We start from the raw sequence: 26348 nt of genomic DNA, 5'->3' as shown, positions 1-26348 counted from the left end.
ACAATGGTACAACGTTAGCAGTCCTCCAATCCTCCGGCACCACGCCTGTATCCAGAGAGGATTGGATAATGACGGTCAGAGTCTCCGCTATTTCCTCCCTTGCTTCTCTTAACAGCCTGGGATACATTTCATCTGGGCCTTACAATTTATTTACTCTCAAAGATGCTAAAGCCCTTAATACTTGCTCTCTTACTATGTTTATCCCATCCAATATTTCACTCTCCTCCTTAACTACAACCTCTGCATCGTCCCCCTCTTTTTGTGAAGACAGATGCAAACTATTCATTAAGAACTATATCCTTGTCTTCTGTCTCCACACATAGGTTACCTCTGGTCTCTAATAGGCCCTACTCTTTCCTTAGTTATCCTCTTGCTCTTTATGTATTTATAAAACATCTTTGGGTTTTCCTTGCCAATATTTTTCATGCCCTCTCTCTGCTTTCATAATTTCCTTTTTAATTTCACTCCTGCACTTTCTATACTCCTCTCGGCTTTCTGCAGTATTGAGCTCTCGGTATCTGACATAAGCTTCCCTTTTTTGCCTTATCCTATCCTGTATGCTCCTTGACGTACAGGGGCTCTAGATTTGGGCGCCCTATCCTTTTTCTTTGTGGGAACATATTTGCTGTGAACCCTCACTATCCTTCTTGAATGCCTCTCACTGCTCTGACACTGATTTACCTTCAAGTAGCTGTTTCCAGTCCACGTTTGCTAAATCACATCTCAGCTTAGCAAAATTGGCCTTTCCCCAATTGAGAACTTTTATTCCTGTTCTATCTTTGTCCTTTTCCTTAACTACACTAAATCTAACTGAATTATGATCACTACCACCAAAATGCTCTCCCACTGATGCTCCTTCCACCTGCCCAGCTTCATTCCCTAAAACTAAGTCCAGAACTGCCCTCTCTTGTTGGGCTTGCTATGTACTGGCTAAAAAAGTTCTCCTGAATGCATTTTAAGAATTCTGCGCCCTCTATACCTTTCACACTGATTGTATCCCAGTTAATATTAGGGTGGTTGAAATCCCCTACTATTACTGCCCTACTGTTTCTGCACTTCTCAGAAATTTGCCTACATATTTGCTCTTCTATCTCCCTATGGTATAGAAAAGGTAAATTTGGTACATCACCAAGTTACAGTAGGACAAGGAGACAAAAGTTCAAACTGGTGAAAGGCAAATTTAGAACCATTGTCAGGAAGTTCTTCAATGTGTGGAATAAAGCTCTAGACAGGGTAATGGAAGCAAAAAGCCTGGAACCAGGATGTTCTAATAGGGGAACAGTAGGAATGATGGTGGATAGGCTGAATGGCCTTTCTCATAGACAGGTTTGATAACTGGTCCGCTTTACAGCCACAAATTATGGAGAGATCAGAGTGAAGAGAGCGGAGAAAATAGAAGTGCAGTACCGTTTGTTTACACAATGTTATCAACTGAAAAAAATCCAAAGGAAAACCAGTAGAAGTAATCGAACATTTAGTATGAACGATTGTGACTTTTTGTTTTTAATCTTCTGTCTGCTCTTTTTTCCTCGTTCACATTCTGCCACTTGGTGCATCTCCATAGGCAGAGGTCAGCTTCCCTGTGCATGCTGGCAGCAGCCAGCTCTACCTCTCTACCACTTCCTTTGATCCCTTGACCACCACAATGCTGTCAGACTTCCTGTCTAAAGGCATGGATGAGCTAGAATTTCTACCAATTGAGCATCAGGATCCACTGTTCAATTCTTGCCAAAAAAAAACACTTCCTTGCCACTGGCTCCATTCCCATCCCTGGTTGCTCTCAGGTTGAAACAAGCCCTGGTGTCCTATTCAGCTCAGGTGAGCTTCAAATCCCCAATCCTGACCACTTAACTCCAGCTTTGCAGCATCAATACCTATCTTTGTCTTTACCTTACCCTCAGTGACTTCTGAAGACCTTGGCCACAGTTTCGTCAGCTGGTGTCTGGGAGCTTTTGGAAAATGGATTCAACAACATGAATATTTGGCAATGGTTCACGGAAACTGTGCTCCCAAAATCTCATTTTTAAAGAAACAATATAACAGCAGCTTTCTTTTGTTAACATTCGTGCTTTGATGCTATCAGTACTATCTCTCCTTCAATATTTTTATTTCCAAAAGGCTCTTTACGCACTCTCCTTCCTGTCATTGCTTCTTTAGCCCAAGTAGCACCTGCTTCTGAGAATGGGTTGGTTTTGATCTGCAAGTTGAAATGAACCAACAGTCTGAGATCGTCGGAGGCCACCACAACCAAAATGTTTTTTTCCTCACTAGTGCTCACGGTGGCAATTGAAGTTTCCATTCAGGAGAACCGTGCTTCTGTGGATAGATGATTGAATTCTGCTGATGATGCTTGAAGTGTAGGTAAAAATGGAATAATCAGTAAACTAAAACGTTGCGTTCTCTTTGTCTAATGGACTTCAAAGGTTGTGGATTGCCATTTTTGCCTGCAGAAGGCTTCTGCCCATGCTTAAAATATAAGGTAACACCAACATCATCTACTCCATGGTCCTGCTGATAAATGACCTGGATGGGTAACAAACTACTATCTCCTCCATTGAAATTGGTTCACAGGTCATAACACTCGCGAGGGATAGCTTTGTCCCAAATGTGCAGACCACAACAGACCTAGCGATCCATATCCGAGGTCAGGTCTCGGATCAGACAGTACCAGGGGGTCTAGGATCCCTCCTGCACTACACTGCAGCTTGTAAGAGTAGACTGGTGGGGCCACTCATGAAGTGGAAAGGATCTTATCTCAATGTGTTACTGTAGAGTCAGCATATGTTTGCAAGTAAGCCTGTTATCACCATAAAAACATTGTTGTCGCATTAAGTTACATTATAGGTCAATTGGAATGACTGTACATGAATCTTGCCGACTGTATCTTGGATAAAACCCCTTTCAATAATTCAGCGTTTGAACTAACCTGATGGAAATCTCAACCAGAAACCACAACAGGCCACTGCTGCAGTTTAGAATTGTTCAATCAAAAGAAGCGTGCAGTCCCGCAAGACTCACAACTTTCCAAAGAAGATTTTGTTTCCTTCCCATTTCTAAATGTAGTTTTCCAGCATTTTGCTTTGCTGATTAAAATGTACAGTTCTGCTTTTTTTTGTTAAGAACATAAGAAATAGGAGCAGGAGTAGGCCATACGGCCCCTCGAGTCTGCTCCACCATTCAATCAGATCATGGCTGATCTTCGACCTCAACTCCACTTTCCCGCCCAATCCCCATATCCCTTGATTTCCCTAGAGTCCAAAAATCTATCAATCTCAGCCTTTGAATATATTCAATGACTCAGCATCCAGAGCCCTCTGGGGTAGAGAATTCCAAAGATTCACCACTCTCTGCGTGAAGAAATTCCTCCTCATCTCAGTCTTAAACGGCCGACCCCATATCCTGCGACTATGCCCCCTAGTTCTAGGCTCTCCAGCCAGGGGAAACAACCTCTCAGCATCTACCCTGTCAAGCCCCCTCAGAATCTTATGTTTCAATGAGATCACCTCTCATTCTTCTAAACTCCAGAGAGTATAGATCCATTCTACTCAATCTCTCCTCAACCCAGGACAACCCTCTCATCCCAGGAATTAATCTAGTGAACCTTCATTGCACCGCCTCTAAGGCAAGTATATCCTTCCTTTAGATAAGGAGACCAAAACTACGCAGTACTCCAGGTGAGGTCCCACTAAAGCCCTGTACAACTGTTAAGAAGAAATGGTGACCACCAACTTGAGATTTATGGTAGTGGCAGGGAGATAGATTCAATAATCAGTTAGACAAAATTATGACAGTGAAAGAGCAGATATAGTAAACGTGATTAGTTTCATTCTTAAATGCAGTGCCTAAGAGTCTCATATTGAGAGTTTAAAACTGTCATCTGGTGGAGCAGTGCTTAAGAATTTCCTATAGATTTGTCTCCATAAACTAAAAGGATTCTTTGTTCCCTTTTCCACTGTACTTAAAGCTATTGTATAAGGGAGCCACACTATCCTTTCAACCCCATAGGCTGGGTTCAAATTCATCCCAGATTAATCGGATGGAAGTCCTTCCTCTCAGTCTGTCTCTTTTCATGAGGTAATTAGTGTCAGCGCACTACCATAATATGACATTAAATTAATCCTTCCATCCAAGAAAGCTATGGGATGGCTGCGGGTGGGAAATGGAAAAAGTCACACTGGTGTAGAAAATGGTGTTCTTCTGAGGTAAGGGTCACTTTTGCCACAGTTTAGAAGGAAATTAACTCTGCAACCTGTGCTTGACTTGACCTGGAATTGTTTGATGCTGACATAGACACGATGGAACTCACTCCTGCCTACTATATTATGGGGAACAACGGTATGGGGACAACCTCTATCTTCAGCAAATTAGGTTTTACTGCATTAAAAGGAAACTTTCTTTTATAAATTGGCACAGAGCTTAGTATTCTACAGATAGGACAGAACACACTCATCAGTTGAGGCATAACGAAGAACTTGAGGCAAACACATCATTGAGCAGAGATCAGTGAATGGGATTATAGGATATATCTCCCCTGTTAGAACCCATTCTACTCATGTTAGGACCTCTTCATTGGCTAATATACAGAGGGTCTCTCAACGTTATCTGCTTGGCAGCTACTTGGAGTATTTTGGATGATTTTTCTTCTTTTTGCTCTCCTGTTTCCCCCAGTGTTTTTCCTCTTCTCCTGAAGGTGCTGAATTGTACAGAAGTACAGTTCTAAAAGCCCCCGGTACTTCGCCCATTCCACATGTGTAAGATAGGAAGAGTTTGCATTTATACAGTGCTATTCATCCCCTTCAGCACTTCAGAATGAATTATTTTTGAAATACAGACACTTATTATGTAGGCAAATGCAGCAGCCAATTTGTGCACAGCAAGATCCCAAAAACAGTAGATGAGATAAATTCCACTTAATTTGTATGAGAAATGTTGACCAGTACACCCGGAGATCTCCAACTTCTTTTCAAATAGTGCTATGGGATCTTTTACATCCACCTGAACAAGCAGATATTGCCTCTGTTTAACATCTCTTCTGAAAGACGGCACCTCCGACAATGCAGCACTCCCTCATTACTGCACAGGTATTAGCCTAGATTATGTGCTGAAGTCTCTGGAGTGGGGCTTGAACCCACAACCCTTTTTTGCAGAAGAAACTATGCCAGCACTGAGCCAAGCTGAAACTTGAGCCTTGACACTGAGTGTCAGTAGCCTATTTGACCATGAGGGCATTTCAGCCAAGCCGTACTCGACCCTCGCTTGACATTTACAGGCATATACTTTCCAGCAGAGATAATTGGAAATGTAAGTAGGAACAGAAAAGTTGCCTTATATCTCTTCTCTGTAGCCCGGGGGATACTGAGGCCATTTGTAGCACCCCTACTGCTACTGTGGCTGAAATGAACTATCTCAACACAGAGCGCTGTTGGAGTATAGGATTTTCCTTGTTTTATAGAGTTCTGGATCACAATGGGTAACTAAGCCATTTGGAACCAGATATTTTTTAAAACATTTTTTTGTTGTCGAATATCTGCATTCGTTCTCATCGTATTTGATTTCTTTATAAATGTTAATCTCTTGCTTACCACTGACTGGTCTTTCTTCAGGTGACACATTACTGTTGTGCTTCTGGTTATAACAGTCACCTGGAATTTCCATGTGTTCTCCCCGGTGGGAGATCAGCGGAACGCACGGAGAAACAGCTAAGCATGGCCAGTTACACTATTTTTCCGTGGATTTTGACGATCTCCTGGCTGAAGTTAAGGCAGGAGAACCCCGCAGAAATTCAGGGCCAGTGTTTTTAATTAGCCTTAACCAAGCCTTGGTTAAATACTGGGCTTGGGCACCAGTGCTGCATTGAGAGCCATATCGCTGATGGGGTTATGTCATTACTGAACTTGGTAAACCACCCTTGCAGAGGATCAGCAGAAGCTCAGCATAGTGCAGGAATCTTTACACCAGCTTTGGGATGGTGTTAGCATGCTATCGCTTTCACCTTTGGGATCTGGCTTCAAATCCAGCCCAAGCTGATGGGAGGAATGTCTATTAGCTGGAAAGGTACTGTGTGGTGAATATAGAGCAGGTGCCATCCAGTTCTTGGTGGGCAAGAGTTCAAGTACAAACCCGCCACTAATTTGGCCATCAGAACAGAAGTGGAACTATCACTGAAGTGCGTGTACAATGTGAACCTCTGAAGAATGTTCTTCTGCAGGCAGGTGTTAGTCTATTGTTGGACCACACAGAGGGACCTTTACTCTGTGTCTGACCTCTCCTATGTCTGACCTAAATGTTATCTGGTTGATGCTGCGACTGGGGATTGAAAATGAAAAGACTTTGGGGGGCAATTTTAACCTAACCTGCCCATCAGGAAACTGCCGAGATCGGGTGCAGCGCTGGTTTTACACCCCCTCCTGATTTTACTCTCCATTGAAGTTCCACCTGATCCTGTAGGTTTCCTGCTCGGTGAGTTAGGTTAAAATTGCTCTCATTCTATCTGTTCTCCTGAATTGATCTCTCCTGCCTCACGAAGCACAACTCCATCTCCCACATTTGTTAATATAATTTTACAATTTCCATTGTCTTCCTTGTTGGAGGAACAAATGTTGATGGGATTAGATATTTCTTCATGTTCTGACGATGGGTCTTATGGGGTTTCATGACATCAGATATTACAGCCACATCCAGATTTTATATAAAAAATATTAACAGGGAGGACGACCTGTTTGTGCTGTTCTCTTGTTGAAGGTTTTCAAATCCCTGCCTCCACAGCCTGCTCAGGGTAATAGAGATATGATTAATGTGTTACCTGATCCCCTTGAAGTTAACGCAGTGTAATCAGCTCAGAGCTACATGAGCAGCTGAACCAGGCTCCATGTGACAGCTCTGCTCTGAAAAGGTGAGGCAGCTGTGCTGGGAAGGTCACATCTAGCTGTGACTGGAGTGTGTGTGTGTGTGTGTGAGAGACACAACTAGAGAAAGGCAAGCGGAGAAAAAAACCCAACAGACAGATTCTGGCAGAGCAAGATAAGGAGCAGGCGAGGAGGAGGAGAGTGAGAGCAATGTAAAATCCCGAGGGGGGAAGGAAGAGAGGAAATTTGTGGGTGTTGGGCAGTTTCACACTGTATAAGCACTTCAAAATATATAACCGTGTAATAAATTAGAAATACTGTTCAACTGCACAGAGTGAGTCAAGAGAGGAAAATGCCCAAAATAATTCAGACAGTGCTGGAAATACAGAGCAACACCATCAGCATCTGTAAAGGGAAAGGAGAAGTTAACACTTTGGGTACAAAATCTTCATTTAGATCCGAAAACTGTAAAGATAATTGAACCCCTTAATAGGGCTGAACAGAAGACAAAAGAGGAGGGGGCGAAGCAAGGCAGTGGGTTGTAAAACTGGAAAGAGGTGAAAATCAGTGGAAAATCATCTCCGTAAAAAAGGCATTTTGGACCAGATTTTCCTGATCCCGCCCTGAAAATCCTCTCCTAAAAGAACGAGGTGGTGTGAAGCTAGCAAATGAGAGAATCTGGAATTAAAGACAGAAAATGCTGAACACACAATACCCTGGGAGCAGACCATGTCCAAGAACTATGTTTGAATAGAGTCCACACTAACTGCAAGTCTGCCTCCTCCCATCCTCCTCCTCCTCTTTCCCCCCGCCTCCTGAAAAATGGAAAGGTAGCTAAGGTCATAAGTTGCTAAATGTTAGTGGTCAGACCAGAGGGCTGCAGCCTGCCCTGGAGAAAGTTTAAAATACTGTTTGAGGCTTGTGTTTGTTTGGAACTGTGTAGGAGGCTGAAGATGGAGAGGTCAGAGTGGGAATAAAATCCATTCAACCCATTATTTCTTTTCCTTCTCTCCCGCATGCTCAGTCCTATTATGGGACTTGCTTAACTTCCATGCCCTTTATCTTTCCAGTTGCTGGCTGGTCCCTCTGTCTATCTTCAGCATTTTCTGATTTTATTTCAGATTTTTTAGCATTTGCAGTTTTTTCTTTTTGCTAGTAAATTGTTTGTTACCAACAGTCGGTTGATGAATAGCAGATTTTTTTTTATATACAAAGTGGTTACAGAATTGGGAGAGAGGCTTCAGAAACTCACACAGAGCCACCTATTGGCCAGAGCCAGCACTGCATCGTGACTGTTGACATAGCAAAACTGAATGGGAAATTCTGATGTAACGTTTTTGGTCGGGAAATGATTTTTGGCTTAATTTATATTATGCTGATATATGGTCAAGTTCAGCTGACAAAGGGTTAACACTGAAATACACAAGCCATTAAGAATGGTGTGGTTGAATAACAGACAGAGTAGCCATCATTGTGTGCACTTATTTTCAAACAATGGGGATCTGTTGACTATCTTCCATAGAAGTTCGCACCCTAATTATAGAATGGTTTTCATTCATTATGCCCGGCAGGGGGCTTAGCTGAATGATAATGCAGGTGCAATGAACTTCCATGCCAAGGGGGAGGCCGTTCAATGCGGTAGCTTTGATTGGCAGCTTGGCGAACCCATCTTTATCACACAGAATTATGGGAGGGGTCAGAAGACATCTCTGTCTCTCTCACTCTCACTCTCCTCTTGCAGTCTGAGGCAGCCAGAAACATGAAGAAATCTCACCCTCTAGCCAGGCAAGTTGAAAGACTCCAGGCTGAGGTATGAACACGTATGGCCAATAAGAGAAAAGGTTAGTGTCTGTTAGTTCAGGGACTGTTCATTTATGAGTTTAGCCCATAACAGGGGAACAGTGCATTTTGTATTATGCGTTATGGTATAAGGAGTGTTAAGATGCTCCTTCAGCTTTATTTTCACATTGTAGTTGTGAGACGTTTAATGTCTGCTTCTCATTTGTGGATCTACTGCATCCCTTGTAACATACAACCTTCAGTTCAAGAAAACATGAATCTATACTGCCGTCACCAAGGATAAGAACAGTAATGTCAATGGGAACATCACTCGGTCACCACCCTGGAAATCCTAACCTAATGCCACTGTGGGAGGACCATCAGAACAGGGGCTGCAGCAGTTCAGGGAGGAGGCCCACCACCACCTTCTCAGGAGAACTAGGGATGGGCAATAACTGTGGCCTTGCCAATGTCACCTACATCCTGAGAACAATTTAAGAAAAAATAACTCTCTGCCACAACACCCACTGAAAATAACCTGGAACTGCCCCATAAACTCCAGCTGTATTACATACTATAAAGATTACCATAGGCTGGAGTGTAAAATGCCCCCAGGTTAATTGATATTACCTGTATGCTTGTGTGTTGATGTCGCAGCATTGGTTTGCACCCAACCCAGCACAGTGTATAACTAGGAGAGAAAGGAGAGCACGATGTGTAACTTAGAAATAGAGAGTACCCTAACCCTAACAGAGTTACTGGCAATATATCTCCCAAGTCAGAGAAACTTGGAGGCAATGTGTCCCTGCAACATTGTTGCTACTGCCCTTCTCAGTTGTAGGGAGGGAGGTGCTGCCGAAGTAACCTTGGTGAGTTGCTGCATTGTACCCTGTAGGTCGTACATACTGCAACCACAGTCCATCACTAATGGACGGTGTTACATTAAGCCCGGGGCAAAATTAATAACTCCTGGCCAGTCTCCCATCCTCCACCTTCCATAAACATCAGCTCATCCAAAACCCTGCTGCTTGTATCCTATCTCACACTGTCACACTTGCCCACCTGTCCTTTCTGATCTACTTTGGTTCCTATTTCCCCAACGCCTCAAAATTGAAATTCTCATCCTTGTGTTTAAGCCTCTCCATGGCCTTGCCCCTCCCTATCTCTGTAACCTCCTCCAGTGTTACAAACTACCTCGCCACGAATTCGCCATTCCTCTGACTCTGGCCTCTTGTACATCCGCCCCCCCCCCCCCCCAGAACCCTTGCGTTAGCAACGATGCCTTTGGCCGCCTAGACCCCACACTCCAGAATCCCGTCCCTAAACCCCTCTGCCTCCATCTATTCCTTTAAGACCCTCCTTATTCCTCACCTCTTTGACTAGGTGTTTGATAACCCTTCCTTGGTTTGGTGTCCATTTTCCTTACACTTTTGTGAAGCGCCTTGGGATATTTTTCTACGTTAAAGGCAAGTTGCTGTTGTGACTAGGGGAGAGAGGAGAATACAGTGAGTAACTTGGGGAAGGGAGAACGGTTTGTTATTACAATTCCCTACACAATAGCTGAACATTTGCATTGGGAACAACAATCAGTCCTATGTGTCAGTTATACTCCTGATAATTGTCCTTGAGCAATGAAGGAATCCTAGTGACCATATACTCGCCTGCTCTCCTCATTTAATCATCCTCCTAGCAGACTGCAGTCAGGGATAACGAATCTGGCTTGTAAAAGTGTTAGTCTGTGTGAGTAGGATAGAGCTCCACGGTTTCGGTAACTCAGACCCATGTGGTTGTAGGGTTTCTGTTAAGTGACAGGAAGTGGAATCTCTTTGGTTGTGTACGACACTCATACGCAGAAGTGAATTTAAACTTAGGATATGAGCAACTGCACTGTACTTCAGTAATGACAGGGCATTGTAATGAAATCAGATGACCAACTTCTCCACAACAGTTTATATATTACTCTCGTTTCTCTTTCCCCATTTCCAACCCCACATTTCTCTAACAGTGCAACCACTGTCTCGAGAGGCTGTCTGACCCACTCCCAGACTGTGCCGCTCCTGTCCTGAGACTGTCTGACCCGCTCCCAGACTGTGCCGCTCCTGTCCTGAGACTGTCTGACCCGCTCCCAGACTGTGCCGCTCCTGTCCTGAGACTGTCTGACCCGCTCCCAGACTGTGCCGCTCCTGTCCTGAGACTGTCTGACCCGCTCCCAGACTGTGCCGCTCCTGTCCTGAGACTGTCTGACCCACTCCCAGACTGTGCCGCTCATGTCTTAAGAAGGTTATTGGCTTCTCTTGGTCTGAGTAGGTCTTGAGGTAACGAGACGTTGCCTAACATGGGCCTTCACAGATGCCATTCTTGAACCCCAAGATGATTTTCAGACAAATATTTGCTTTCCTGTCATTCCCTGTGAGAGTGTAGTTGACCGCAGTGATCTGGACTGGGATCCTGCCCATGTCTCAGCTGTGGGACCTTCTCTGTTTCCATTGTGGCTGTGCCGAGTATTGACTCATTAATGGCTTGTTCGCTGAAGTAGATCCTGTGGTGGGTCAGTTACCAATCATCTTCCTTCCTCTCTTGAAGGTGCCGACTCTTGCTGGGATATGATTCCACATGTCACTCGTCTACACGTGAACCTAGATAGTGAGCGTGGATAGGCAATTCAACCGTGGGGAACACCACACCTGAGCTGCATCCTGTCCTCACTGCACATCCAGGCAGGGGTCACTGGATAACGATCAGGACATCCAGGCACATCCTGGGGTGCAGAAGCCAATTATGCTGAAGCTGTAGGTCCAGCTAACTTGGCACAGACTGGGGATCCAACTTGGGACCTTTCTGGTCTGTGTGGCTCAGTTGCACAATGGATGCGGAATTTTCCAGCTGAGCCATTGGAAGAGCTGTGAACAATAATTTTATTGACCCATCGAGGAGTTTGTTAGGAAGTGTTGAGAAAATCCCTGACCTAAATGCCAAGTGGATTTCAAAATTACCACTCAAGGTTACAAAATGTTGCAAGTTCCTGTAAATTTATCAACAAATTCAGCCTGTGGCGGAGATGTGTCAGCTGGTCGAATAACTCCCAGTATGTACCAGATGCAGAAGTTCCAGGGTTTGTTCATTAACCTAAGATCTTTCTACAAATCTTTTCAACACCACAAAATGAATGAGTTGTTCTTTTGTTTATTGATCGGCCATTACTGGTTTCATCTCCAAATGGTTAATGAGTCCTTACAGTGAATAAAGCATCTTAAAAAAGAATTGGAATATGGCTCACGATGGCTCAGTCAGTTTATCCAGTGAGTAACTGAGCTATATAAACTAGGAAGGTGCCACAACAACTTGCATTAATATAGCTCGTTTAACACAGTAAAACGTCCCTAGGCGCTTCATAGGAGCGTTATCAAACAAAAAATTGACACCGAGCCAAAGGAGATATTTGGATAGGTGATTAAAAGCTTGGTCAGAGAGAGAGGTTTTAAAGAGCATCTTAAAGGAAGAGAGCGAGGTGGAGAAGTTTAGGGAGGAAATTCCATAGCTTGGGTCCTAGATGGCTGAAGGCACGGCTGCCAATGGTGGGGTGAAGGGCGTGAGGAATGCACAAGAGGTCTCTTTGTTAGCTCATCTCAGCTGCTGAAGCACTTTGGGACACTGTAACTGGTCACAACGTTCCTGTGCTAAGGAGGGGGGATAATCAGTTAGCTTCCCGCTCTGGATCACTATCCAGTGACCGCAGCTGGAAAGTCTGCATGTGCGGACAGCAAGTGAGAATAGGATCGGGCTGGGCTGGGATGCTCCTCCGTGGATGATATCGACAACTGGCATCTGTACAGTGCTGATAGTTGGCATGTGTGATTGTACATTTTGCATCAGTCTCTGTACTATATCCCCCCTTAATACTTTTTACATCATTCTGCAATAGGGTTGCCAACTCTGGTTGGACGTATTACTGGAGGTTTCATCACATGACCTCCAACCTCCCCGCCCGGTCAAACAGCCTTTTTTTTTCCCCGCCCCCATCTCTGATATTTTTATAACTAACGAACAAAAGTGTTCAAAGAAAATGAAGAGAACTTTTTTTAACGCTCCTGATTTTTCTCCCGGATTTGCTCACGGCAATGTCCAGGAGATTGATCTTGAATTCCTGGAGGGTTGGCAACCCTACTGAGCAGTATAACTTGTGTGATCTGTCTCTTCGGTGTAACTTCTTCTGACAGTGGCCATATGAGTCAGCGCAGCAGTCACCTGATAGCACAGCCACGCATGCGTTCATGTTTTGTGCATGTGTGTAACGCATTCTGGAGTGACCTCCCGCCACAAGGGACAGTAAAATCTCATGACTCTCTTGTCATCAAGCACTGACGCATGGACCCAGCCCATGGTTTGAACATGTGATGTCATGTTGTGGGTTGAGAAGCAAAGTTACTCAATTAAATTTTGCCTCGGTATCTGGACGAGAAATTAAAACTTGAGCATAAACAGTGATAAGTAGCTGGAGTTTTCTTAAATCCCAAGTAACGTTTCAAATAATCACAGGAAACGGTTTTAAATAAGATGCTTCTCACAGAATGAGCTCCATGTTCCAAATGAAATGCTGCCCCATCAATAAATGTAGAAAAACAGTAACACTAACCATTTGCCCTAAATGGGTGATCAAACCAGACTCTAACCAAGTAAAGCACCACCAGGCTGAGCAAAGGGAAGATCAAATGTTAACCCCAAACACTGGGCTTCTTGGACAGGGGTAAACGCTAAGTGAAACGCCTGTTGCCTCTGGATGCTTTGATTGGGAGCCACGTGATTGTGTGTCCGTTCACGCACAAGTTCACACGCACACGCCGAGCATTCTGGGGCAGGAAGCAAATGCTGAGGAGCAAACTCAGCCCGAGAAGCCCCGACTATCGGTGGGAAATGCAGATGGTTGGCACGTATGAGGAAGGTCGGGGTGGGGGGTGGGGGGTGGCCAGAAAAATGGTTGAGGTTTTGAGGCAAATGTTGGAGGTGGGGAGAGATGAAGATGGGTTTAGGAGAATTCCAGTGTGCAGGAGTGTGATGCCTGAAGGCTTTGCCACTGATGGTGAAATGGAGGGAGGGAGGGGCACTGGGGTACTAGCTTTTTTTATTTCGTTCATGGGATGTGGGCGTCGCTGGCGAGGCCAGCATTTATTGCCCATCCCTAATTGCCCTTGAGAAGGTGGTGGTGAGCCGCCTTCTTGAACTGCTGCAGTCCATGTGGTGAAGGTTCTCCCACAGTGCTGTTAGGAAGGGAGTTCCAGGATTTTGACCCAGCAACGACGAAGGAATGGCGATATATTTCCAAGTCGGGATGGTGTGTGACTTGGAGGGAAATGTGCAGGTGGTGTTGTTCCCATGTACCTGCTGCCCTTGTCCTTCTAGGTGGTAGAGGTCGCGGGTTTGGGAGGTGCTGTCGAAGAAGCCTTGGCGAGTTGCTGCAGTGCATCCTGTGGATGGTACACGCTGCAGCCACTGTGCGCCATGGTGAAGGGAGTGAATGTTTAGGGTGGTGGATGGGGTGCCAATCAAGCGGGCTGCTTTGTCCTGGATGGTGTCGAGCTTCTTGAGTGTTGTTGGAGCTGCACTCATCCAGGCAAGTGGAGAGTATTCCATCACACTCCTGACTTGTGCCTTGTAGATGGTGGAAAGGCTTTGGGGAGTCAGGAGGTGAGTCACTTGCCGCAGAATACCCAGCCTCTGACCTGCTCTCATAGCCACAGCATTTACGTGGCTGGTCCAGTTCAGTTTCTGGTCAATGGTGACCCCCAGGATGTTGATGGTGGGGGATTCGGCGATGGTAATGCCGTTGAATGTCAAGGGGAGGTGGTTAGATTCTCTCTTGTTGGAGATGTTCATTGCCTGGCACTTGTCTGGCACGAATGTTACTTGCCACTTATCAGCCCAAGCCTGGATGTTGTCCAAGTCTTGCTGCGTGCGGGCTCGGACTGCTTCATTATCTGAGGGGTTGCGAATGGAACTGAACACTGTGCAATCATCAGCGAACATCCCTATTTCTGACCTTATGATGGAGGGAAGGTCATTGATGAAGCAGCTGAAGATGGTTGGGCCTAGGACACAGCCCTGAGGAATTCCTGCAGCAATGTCCTGGGGCTGAGATGATTGGCCTCCAACAACCACTACCATCTTCCTTTGTGCTAGGTATGACTCCAGCCACTGGAGAGTTTTCCCCCTGATTCCCAGGGCTGCAGGAGTTAGCAGAGGTAAGGTGGCTCAGGGAGCTAGTGGAGGTCAGCGATAACTGGGGTGAAAGGGCAAACGGGACTTTTATGGGATAGGATGTCGGGGAGAGCTCTGGATAAAGTTGGGGTTCGTGTCGGGTGGTGTTATTTTGTTTAAGTTAAGCATGACAATGGGAAGCATAGACTGTTCATTTATTTTTGTATTATTTCACAAAGACAAGTTGTACTGATTGAATTAAGTGAGTTTTATCATAACTGTTGCTCATTGTTTACTTGCTGTCTGTGAGATAAAGCAGCTTCACGATTTATATCATCTCATTGTACAAAGTATTTGCTCAGCCCACCTTTGAAAAGTTTGAAGAAACATGTGAACGTATGTGTGAAAGGCACAGTACCCTGTTTGTATGTCGGAGGGAGAGGCACATTGGCTCATCCCCTATATTACTCTATTGTATAAGTAAATATTGGGCCGTGTGAGTCAACTCTGGAACGTAAGGAATATTGGATCTGCTTACAGGAGTAACTGATGCCACTGAACTCGAGAAGGTTGCAACGGTATAGTCTGAACTTATGTCCTCCAGTCTCAGTTGGGGCTTAAACCCATATGCTCCTGACTTGACCGAGCTGACACAAGGAGCAGTCCATCTGGGCTGTTGAGTGTAGGTGTCAATATTTGTGCAAAGGATGAGTGAAGATAGTAACAAAGGGAAGAATATCTATTTATAAAACTTCTTTCTGGTACCATCCATTGCAAAGAGACTGGAATCTTTGCAGCTGAGGGTCTGTGTATGTACTTTCACTGGGGTACACTTCAAGGCACTGGCTTTCCCGCAGTACCTTGCCTAACTCTGAGTCACCATTCTTTGCGTGAGGGTGGACAGCGAGCGTCAGCAGGCTATTACTCACTATGGGAGACATCATTGTTGAGCCTAATCTAATCCACACCTGATATCCATTGACCAACACTCTCCTAAGGAATCATTGGGTAATGATCAGCTGTGGGAACCCTGGCTGATTTTTTTTTCCCTCCCTAGCCCCCATTCCACTGTGTATTTATAGCTATGGGAACTTCTGCAAATTGCTTTTCTAATTCTGATCATGCCAGTTTAAGACACTTTCTTTTTGTCTCATCGTTTACTATTCACCAATCTGCTCTCTGATGTTCTCGGAGCTGATGGGCTGTGTGCTTTGCAGCTGCTCCTAAAAGCCACGGGTCTTTTGAAAGCTGGAGAAGATTTCTAATTTTCGAAGTTGGATCAATTTCCCTGTTATTGGCAGCGTTCATTCCTCGGCTTCTGAAATATCCCAGGTGCTGCTGGGAAAATACAACTGGACCATTTTGTTCCTTGAGCGCAAAGACTACATCATTTTAGCTGGAATTGGTCTTTGCATTTCCTACTTATGCAAAAATGCTGAAACTTTTCACCTCTCGCTTTTAGAAGTGAGTTTTATGATGAATTAAGAACGCCTACACAGCAACCATGACCTTCTCTGGTCTATCCCAGGGAACAATTGGGCCACTGTTGTGAGCTGTGAGCTGTCGAGCAATGAACCTGATACACGCAGAGAACAGTGCAACGCATGGTTTGTGAATTTTTTTCACCGCAGCTTTGGCTCTGTGTACTCCACGCATCACCTCTGCTCTCGGGCTATGGTATGTGGCAGTTTTAACCGGTGCCGAGCGATCGAGTGAGTTGGCCTTGAACACCTGGACATAGATTCGCCTTTTCTTCTCCAGCATGCCACGCCAAAATTCAGGAGCTGTCTGGTGAACTAGACACACGACCCCTGTGCAGCCCAATATGTTGGCACTCCACTGCACTGGAAGGAATGAGTTTGAGTCGCAGACAGTGCGAGGAGTCCGGATCTCAACCCGGCACAAGGAAGAGGATGTAAGATTGCGTTTATGGAGTTTGAGACGAATGTTCAGTGAGTGATTTACCTAGTAACCATAAACCAGGGAGATGAGCAAGCATGCGCAAACCCAGCTAAAGATAGAGGAAAATCTTGGCTGAACCATCAGGGGATTAACTGAACGCAGTATCTGCCTTATCTGTTAAATCATTCCAAAAATTCCATATTGTACAGAGGTAACACTAGGAGTGAGCATAAACCCACTGCTGCTTCTCTATCCCCAACATACCCATGCTTCTCTCTTTCTTTTCAGATTCTCTACGACAGCCCAAAGGCACGACGTGAAGTGGACATGCACTGGAGGGCCTGCAGCACCCTCCACATCGTCCGAATAATTAACATCTATGAGAACATGCACCATGGGAAGCGGTGTCTCCTGATCGTGATGGAATGGTGAGTGAGAAGCCAAGGTGAACGGACATGGCTTGTAAGTGCAGGAAATAAAAATGATGGAAAGAAAATAAGGTAAATGAAGAAGCAGTGATTGCGTACATGCCAACCTGGAAGATTGCAAAAGCTGACAAACTGCTTCAAAAAATGAAGTTGACAACAAGTAATTACATTGAAAGTGCAGCAGGAATTCTCACGAGGTCAGGAATTCTGCCGTGTTCTATCCCCTGGAACATCGACTACAGGAGGTGGAATCGGGAACCACTGTAGGAAGGGTGGGGGTGATGCTGGAGGATGGGGCGAAGGTGAGGAAATTACCAGCATAAATTAGGGGTAGAAGGAAAGTGGCAGCATGAACAGAAAAGGGTAGGGGGGAAGGGGGCCGGCTTGACCTGGGAGGGGGGAGAATGTGTCTGTGAACTGGGGGATATTCCTACCCACATTATGTAAAGACTTGCAGAGGAGAGACACTGGAGAAGCAACAGTATTAGAAAAAAAAGGTGCAAAAAATTCATGTTTGAAAATACTAACTGAAAACATATAGGAGTTTCCCTCCCTGCAATTGAATTGGGCGTAGATAAATCCAACCTGTTTAGTTCATTGTGGCCAGTAACTCATACTGCACCTTTCATAGGAATGCTTGAGGGAGCTTTACTGTATATCTATCCTGTACTGCATCTGTCGTAGGAGTGCTTAATGTTGACGCTGGATGCCAAAAATGGAAAAATGTTCAATTGTTTGACCCTCATATTGTTGAGCACAAAATTTCACCATTAAACCACGACCTCAAGCCTGCGGGCTGCAAATCCAAACAAGTTGTGAGCAACTGGCTCAGCTCTTCACCGTCACATCTGGCTAGACCACCTCAAGCTCTACTGTTTCCCTCTTTCCATGGCCAAATCTGCGTACTACTCCAAGATCATGCTGGAGAGCAGGAAACCTCCAAACCCATCTCCTTCAACCTCTCATCACTGCACCCTCGATCCCCACCCCAGTCACATGCCTTTCTTTGTGTCCTCATTAAACACATCCTAACCCCTCTCTTCTCTCCAACCACTACCCTATTTCCAACCATCCCTTTCTATGCAAAGTCCGAGAACGCATTGTCTTGCAATTACCCTCCCACTTACCGCTTAAGACCCTCCTTTCCATAACACTAAGACTGCAGTGGTCAGGTCACAAACAACATTGTCTCTGTTCATCCTTCTCAGCGTCTCTGTTGCCTCTGGCACCATTGATCACTCCATCCTGCTCCAATGTCTCTCCTTTGCAATCCATGTCTATGGCACTGCGGACTCTTGGTTCTGCGGATAACTGTCGGTGGTTTCTCTTTCCATGCTCACGTGGTCACTTCCATTCTCGGTCCCCACCTCTTTATCATTTATATCCTACCCCTTAGGGACATCTTCCATGTTCACAGACACCCCTTGGCCTTACTTTTATGCCTCCTCCATCGATTCCAATTGCTTATCCAAAATTAACACCTGATTGAAGCACAATTTCTCCAGCTTAAGATTGGTAAAATTCAAGCATCATGGCTTCAGAAGGGGAAAATCCTGCCTGATCTATCTCCTTGACTTCTTTAGGGACTGACAACCCAAGTTGACGTTGTATACCTAGACTTCCATTGGCATTTGATAAAGTTTCACATGAAGCTCACAGCTTTGGAGATTTAAAGTAAAATTTGGGAACGGATAAAATAACTTGTTTCAAGGGTTAAAAAAAAGGGTACTTGTTCAGAGGTTCATGGGGGGGTGGGGGAAGTACTGAGTTGGATTTCCCCCCCCCCCCTCCCCAGGGCTTGTTGAGTTTCTAATTTGCATCAATGACTTGGATTCAGAAACTCAATGCATATTGGTCAAAATTGAAGAGAATACCAAAGAGTACAGTATCAGTTTTACAAAATACGTGAGAGGGCAGAACAATGGCCGATTGAAATTTAATGTGGACAAGTGTAAAGTACTGGACATGGGAAGGAAAAATGGGTTACAGACATTCTCCACAAGTGGTGTTGAAATAGCTAAGGATGAAATTGAGAGTCCTAGGGTTAATAGTAGTCTTGATGCTCAACATGTCCAACAAACACAGAACAGCAATTAACAAAGCCAATAGAATGTTGAACTATCTAGCCAATACGGTAGAACACAAGTCACAGGAGGTCGTGATCAAACTGTACATTGCTCTGGTCAGACCACACCTTGAGTACTGCGTCCATTTCTGGGCGCAAAGAGAGAAGGACGACATTTAACTGCCGGAAATAGAGAAGCGTTGTGAGGCTGACCCTAGTGTTAAAGGTCTGAGTTATAAGGAAAGGCTGGAGAAATTTGGACTTTCCAGCCTGGAAATGAGACATCTGAGAGGTGAGATAGAGGCATATAACTGTTTTGGGTATGGAAAAGGTAAATCTGGAATATTACTTTAAAATTAAATTGCGAAAGTAGGATAAGGGGACACAGGTTTAAACTAATTAAAGATAAATTTAGAACTGATATCAGGAAATTCTAGTTCACGTAACTAACAATCAACGCATGGAATGGGCTTCCAGATAGAGTAGTGAAGGTGCAAACCCTTGAATCATTGAAGAAATGATTAGATGCAGCAATAGAATGTAGGTTTTTTCTGAATGGATGAATGAAGATGGGCCGAATGGCCCTCCTTATCCATAATTATCTTTTGATCTTTGGTTTTCACCAGCAGCTATGTTTCTGTGGCCTTGACTACATCTAGCTCAGGCTACATTCGGAGGTGTGAACCCTCTGTGTACTATTTGACCCAGAGGTAATCTTCCCATCCCACATCTGTTTCCTTACCAAACACACTTTACTTCTACATCTTCAATATCCTGCCTTTCCCCCACTGGTGCCAAACCCTTAGTCCATGGCTTTATCACTTAAAGGCTGCATTTCTCCAACGTTCTCCTAGCTGGCCTCCACCCCCATTCACAATTCCGTGTCCTGCATCCCAACCCACACAGAGTCCACATTCCCATCACCCCCACACTCTCCAAACTTCACTGGCTCCCCATTCCCCAATAAATTGACTTGAAGATGCTCGGCCTTCATTTCTGATCGCTACAGAATCTTGTCTCATTCTGCCTCCAAGATCTGTTGCACCCATATATCCCCAAGCACATGGTCTGCCCATCCAACATAGAGTTACTCTTTGTTCCTGGTGCTCCCTTTGCTCCGCCATCAATGGCGGCTTTCTTGGCTACTATGCTCCTCTCCTCTGGAATTCCCTCCCTCGATCCCTCTGATTTGCCTCCTCCCCACTTTTAAAAGCCTCCTAAAAGACCATTCTCTTCAACTACGTGTACTGATCCCGAGAGACTGGGTTGCGGAAGGTGGCGTTGTGGCTGCTCCCCGGGGAAGGGCAGGGTGAAGATGGGTATATAAGGCAAAAACCAGAAGGTTCTGGTGAGAGAGAGCGAGAGATGCTATTGTTGACCTATATTATTGTTACTGGTTATAATTAAACACACATTGTACTATTTTCATAATTACATTTGGGGCTTTATCCTGAAGAATTTGAAGACCCTGTTATCCACTGCTTACAGGAGTTTTCACACTCCCCTTCGCATCCCCTAACCGTTCCATTTTCCTGTGCACTGTTTTACATGGCACTATAAAACGTGCTATATATGCAGAATGGTGCTGGAATGTAAGCTGTGCTGTTGTAACAAACATTTGTTGCTTTATTTTTCTTTTCATACTTCTCCTCTCCCATCCTCCAGTACATCGCCTGATCAGCTGCCATAACTTTGGGGGAAAACCACTGGAAACCCTGGAGAAACGGCGTAAATGCTGACTCTTGTTGGGATGTGGTTTGATGGGTGCAGGAGTTCTCGAGCACCATACCCAAATGGTCATCCTTCATGTGGGGACCTGGACAGCTCTTCAGCATTGGAGGGCATCACCAATTAATCCTGTCCTCAATCAACATCCAATGGCGGGAGGGAGAGGAGGGTAAATGGATCGCGGCCAGAGGCAGGGACCCTAGTTGCTGATATTTCCCTCTCCCCAGCTCAGGGGTGTTGAGGCTTATTACTAAACCCCTACTACTGAGTAGAGACTGTGGAATCAAACCTGGGGCTTCTGGTTTGTACTGCTTGGTATCATAGATAATTCCTTTATCTAATAGATCCTAAATTTATCTTTATAAAATCTTAATGCAAATGAGATGGATTTGTCGCTGGTTAATGATCTTAAGATAGATGAATGGGACAGGGTATTTTTATGCCATTCTCTATCTCAGTACCCTGAGTTTTTCAGGGGCTTGTAACTCTGTAATTTGTAACTTATAAATGATATCAGAATACTGTGGGTCAAATCCTCTGGGCAATTTCCAGCCAAGCCCCAGCCTTTACTTACCCTGTGCTTTCTCTCTCTCTCTCTCTTTGTCTTTCTCTCCACCCTCCCCGACAGTATGGAAGGAGGTGAATTGTTCACCAGGATCCAGGATCGAGGTGACCAAGCGTTTACTGAGAGAGGTAAGTCATCAGCTTTGCTTACTGTCCTCGTTACAAGCTGTGACCTTCCTACACTGCCAGCTGAACAACAGGGAACATAACCCGCTTAGAAATACTGCACCATGGTGTCAGTCAAACCCATGGATGCAGTTCTGGTCACCTAATCGTAGGAAGGATGTTACTGCCCCTCACAGAGGCGAGTGGCCAAGATGATTCCAGGTATCGGGAATTTAAGCTACCAGGAAAGATTAAGGAAGTTGCACTTGTTTTAAAATGAGATCTCTGTGTTCAAGGTACTGAAAGCTAAGTGGCAAAGGTCTAGGCATCTTGTTCACTATGGTGAAGGGGTGTAACATACCAGAGACACACATTCAAAATTAGGAAGGGCCAGGCTGAACTCTTTTGACTCAAAGGGTCTTGGAGCAGTAAAGTAAGTTAGAGTTAGCTGGTCTCAGCTAAAGCAGCAGTAGAGGGGCACTACAATTGTTGTCAGTACCTCTGGGCTAGAGAGAGGGAAAATCAGTCAGGGTCTCCACTGTGCAATGGCCCCTGCTGGAAAGTGAGGTTAGGGACAGGACCTGGCTCAGCTCTGATATCCCTCACACTTGGATGGACTGCAACAACAAAACAACAACTTCTTGCAGTTATATAGCGCCTTTAACGTAGTAAAACATCCCAAGGTGCCTCACGGGTGTGTAATCAGACAAAAAATTGACACCGAGCCAAAGGAAGAGACATTAGGAGAGGTGATCAAATGGTTGGTCAAAGAGGTAGGTTTTAAGCAGAGTCTTAAAGGAGGAGAGAGAGGTGGAGAGGTTACGGGAGGGAATTCCAGAGCTTAACGCCTAGACAGCTGAAGGCACAGCCGCCAGTGGTGAGGTGAAGGAGGTGGGGGATGCACAAGAGGCCAGAGTTGGAGGAACGTAGTTTTTGGAGGTTTGTTGGGCCGGAGGAGGTTACAGAGATAGGGAGGGTGAGGCCATGGAGAGATTTGAATACGAGGATGAGACAGTCAGAAGTCTTTGGGAAAGGTATTAGAAGGCGCTATATCGCAGCAAGGAGTCAGGAGAGGAGGGGGGAGAACCATTGGGTTTCTTGGGCCAAATGGCTTTTTTCTTCCGCTGAGGTGACATGACTGCCGAATAAATATATTGTTCTACTTACTGCACAAAATGACGAGCAATTATGATGACAATGATTACACTGGTAGTCTGTACACTGCTCAGCCCAGCCTGTAGTTGTCAGTTCTAATTGAGGAGGTTCTATACTTCAAGTTGATCCCAGCATAAAGTAAAAACCCAGCTCTGGGATAGGTTTCAGACTGGGCCTGATTCAGAGGCAGTCCAGTGTAAATGCAAGGCAGAGTACCTCCCCCAATCCCCGCCATCAGTTCATTCCATCTGTCAGATCAGCTCCATTAAGTAGAACAAACTCATCATAAAATCACGATGTTGGGATTGGGTGGCATTCTGAGCTTGTCATCTCTCGGTTCAGTGCCAGCCCAGACAGAGAGGGTGAAACTCTCCCCTCTCTGCTGCTTGAACGGTCCTATGTGCAATGAGTTTGGGACATCTCAATCCTAACAGGCAAGGGCGCACAGCACAAAGCTGCCTGTAGTTCAGCACTAGTTGTCAGTCTCACTCAGAGAGGCTACAGGATGGCTGGTGTGGAAATAGCAAATTGTCATTCTGGGTGCAGTAGGAACACTGTTCTGAGTTTGGGACTGAGGTGGATTGTTGGAATGTGTAGAGCGAGCTTTACTCTTAATCTAATATGTGCTGCACTTGGCTTGGGAGTGTGTGGTGCTGACACTTGTGCATGACAAAATAAATCTGTGTGCAAATTCTATGTCACTTCAGGTTCTGTAGTCTAACCTGTGAGGCCCCTGCACCCTGGATAACCGTCACTGTTGTTAAATAGCAGTTTACTTGAAACCTGCCATGCTGTATATTGATGGTCTCTGGAATATTATATAAAAATGGTCACTCTTCAGTGATCCCTCTATTGCTTCCCTTTGTGTAATTTACAGAAGCCTCAGAAATAATGAGGGACATAGGAAGTGCTATTCAATACCTACATGCAATGAACTTTGCTCACAGAGATGTCAAGGTAAGACCTGCATCTTCTCTGTGTCTTGAGTGGCTACTGTTAGTGAACATAATGCTGGTCTAAGGCACATGTCCCTTACCATCAAATGATTCATGTGTTTTATCACCAACCCTTTTTAGCTAATCAACAAAGTAGAAATTGGGAGAAAGATGAGGAGATAGACTAGAGTGGAGAGATACATTAGAAAGAAAGTGGAGAGATAGACCAGAGTGGAGAGATACAATAAAAAGAAAGTGAGGAGATAGACCAGAGTGGAGAGATACATTAGAAAGAAAGTGGAGAGATAGACCAGAGTGGAGAGATACAATAAAAAGAAAGTGAGGAGATAGACCAGAGTGGAGAGATACATTAGAAAGAAAGTGGAGAGATAGACCAGAGTGGAGAGATACATTAGAAAGAAAGTGAGGAGATAGACCAGAGTGGAGAGATACATTAGAAAGAAAGTGAGGAGATAGACCAGAGTGGAGAGATACAATAAAAAGAAAGTGAGGAGATAGACCAGAGTGGAGAGATACATTAGAAAGAAAGTGAGGAGATAGACCAGAGTGGAGAGATACAATAAAAAGAAAGTGAGGAGATAGACCAGAGTGGAGAGATACATTAGAAAGAAAGTGAGGAGATAGACCAGAGTGGAGAGATACATTAGAAAGAAAGTGAGGAGATAGACCAGAGTGGAGAGATACATTAGAAAGAAAGTGAGGAGATAGACCAGAGTGGAGAGATACATTAGAAAGAAAGTGAGGAGATAGACCAGAGTGGAGAGATACATTAGAAAGAAAGTGAGGAGATAGACCAGAGTGGAGAGATACAATAAAAAGAAAGTGAGGAGATAGACCAGAGTGGAGAGATACATTAGAAAGAAAGTGAGGAGATAGACCAGAGTGGAGAGATACATTAGAAAGAAAGTGAGGAGATAGACCAGAGTGGAGAGATACAATAAAAAGAAAGTGAGGAGATAGACCAGAGTGGAGAGATACAATAGAAAGAAAGTGAGGAGATAGACCAGAGTGGAGAGATACAATAGAAAGAAAGTGAGGAGATAGACCAGAGTGGAGAGATACAATAGAAAGAAAGTGAGGAGATAGACCAGAGTGGAGAGATACAATAGAAAGAAAGTGAGGAGATAGACCAGAGTGGAGAGATACAATAGAAAGAAAGTGAGGAGATAGACCAGAGTGGAGAGATACATTAGAAAGAAAGTGAGGAGATAGACCAGAGTGGAGAGATACATTAGAAAGAAAGTGAGGAGATAGACCAGAGTGGAGAGATACAATAGAAAGAAAGTGAGGAGATAGACCAGAGTGGAGAGATACATTAGAAAGAAAGTGAGGAGATAGACCAGAGTGGAGAGATACAATAGAAAGAAAGTGAGGAGATAGACCAGAGTGGAGAGATACAATAAAAAGAAAGTGAGGAGATAGACCAGAGTGGAGAGATACAATAGAAAGAAAGTGAGGAGATAGACCAGAGTGGAGAGATACATTAGAAAGAAAGTGAGGAGATAGACCAGAGTGGAGAGATACATTAGAAAGAAAGTGAGGAGATAGACCAGAGTGGAGAGATACAATAGAAAGAAAGTGAGGAGATAGACCAGAGTGGAGAGATACAATAAAAAGAAAGTGAGGAGATAGACCAGAGTGGAGAGATACATTAGAAAGAAAGTGAGGAGATAGACCAGAGTGGAGAGATACAATAGAAAGAAAGTGAGGAGATAGACCAGAGTGGAGAGATACATTAGAAAGAAAGTGAGGAGATAGACCAGAGTGGAGAGATACATTAGAAAGAAAGTGAGGAGATAGACCAGAGTGGAGAGATACAATAGAAAGAAAGTGAGGAGATAGACCAGAGTGGAGAGATACATTAGAAAGAAAGTGAGGAGATAGACCAGAGTGGAGAGATACAATAGAAAGAAAGTGAGGAGATAGACCAGAGTGGAGAGATACATTAGAAAGAAAGTGAGGAGATAGACCAGAGTGGAGAGATACAATAAAAAGAAAGTGAGGAGATAGACCAGAGTGGAGAGATACAATAGAAAGAAAGTGAGGAGATAGACCAGAGTGGAGAGATACATTAGAAAGAAAGTGAGGAGATAGACCAGAGTGGAGAGATACAATAAAAAGAAAGTGAGGAGATAGACCAGAGTGGAGAGATACATTAGAAAGAAAGTGAGGAGATAGACCAGAGTGGAGAGATACAATAGAAAGAAAGTGAGGAGATAGACCAGAGTGGAGAGATACAATAGAAAGAAAGTGAGGAGATAGACCAGAGTGGAGAGATACAATAAAAAGAAAGTGAGGAGATAGACCAGAGTGGAGAGATACAATAGAAAGAAAGTGAGGAGATAGACCAGAGTGGAGAGATACAATAAAAAGAAAGTGAGGAGATAGACCAGAGTGGAGAGATACATTAGAAAGAAAGTGAGGAGATAGACCAGAGTGGAGAGATACATTAGAAAGAAAGTGAGGAGATAGACCAGAGTGGAGAGATACAATAAAAAGAAAGTGAGGAGATAGACCAGAGTGGAGAGATACATTAGAAAGAAAGTGAGGAGATAGACCAGAGTGGAGAGATACATTAGAAAGAAAGTGAGGAGATAGACCAGAGTGGAGAGATACATTAGAAAGAAAG

At 44.5% G+C, this 26348-nt stretch overlaps 1 protein-coding gene across 2 annotated transcripts in view; it reads left to right on the top strand.

Moving 5' to 3' along the window:
- Positions 1–26348, top strand: part of LOC137334310 (MAP kinase-activated protein kinase 2-like) — a 101387-nt gene that overhangs the window by 49559 nt on the left and 25480 nt on the right. For both annotated transcript variants that reach the window (XM_067998998.1, XM_067998999.1), the window contains 3 exons: positions 17007–17146; positions 21568–21632; positions 23641–23720. In XM_067998998.1, the coding sequence (XP_067855099.1) occupies positions 17007–17146; positions 21568–21632; positions 23641–23720 (285 nt within the window). The remainder of the gene's footprint in view (positions 1–17006; positions 17147–21567; positions 21633–23640; positions 23721–26348) is intronic.

Source organism: Heptranchias perlo, chromosome 17 (assembly GCF_035084215.1).
Source record: "Heptranchias perlo isolate sHepPer1 chromosome 17, sHepPer1.hap1, whole genome shotgun sequence".
Taxonomy (NCBI): domain Eukaryota; kingdom Metazoa; phylum Chordata; class Chondrichthyes; order Hexanchiformes; family Hexanchidae; genus Heptranchias; species Heptranchias perlo.
This window is presented reverse-complemented; position numbering and strand designations above follow the sequence as displayed.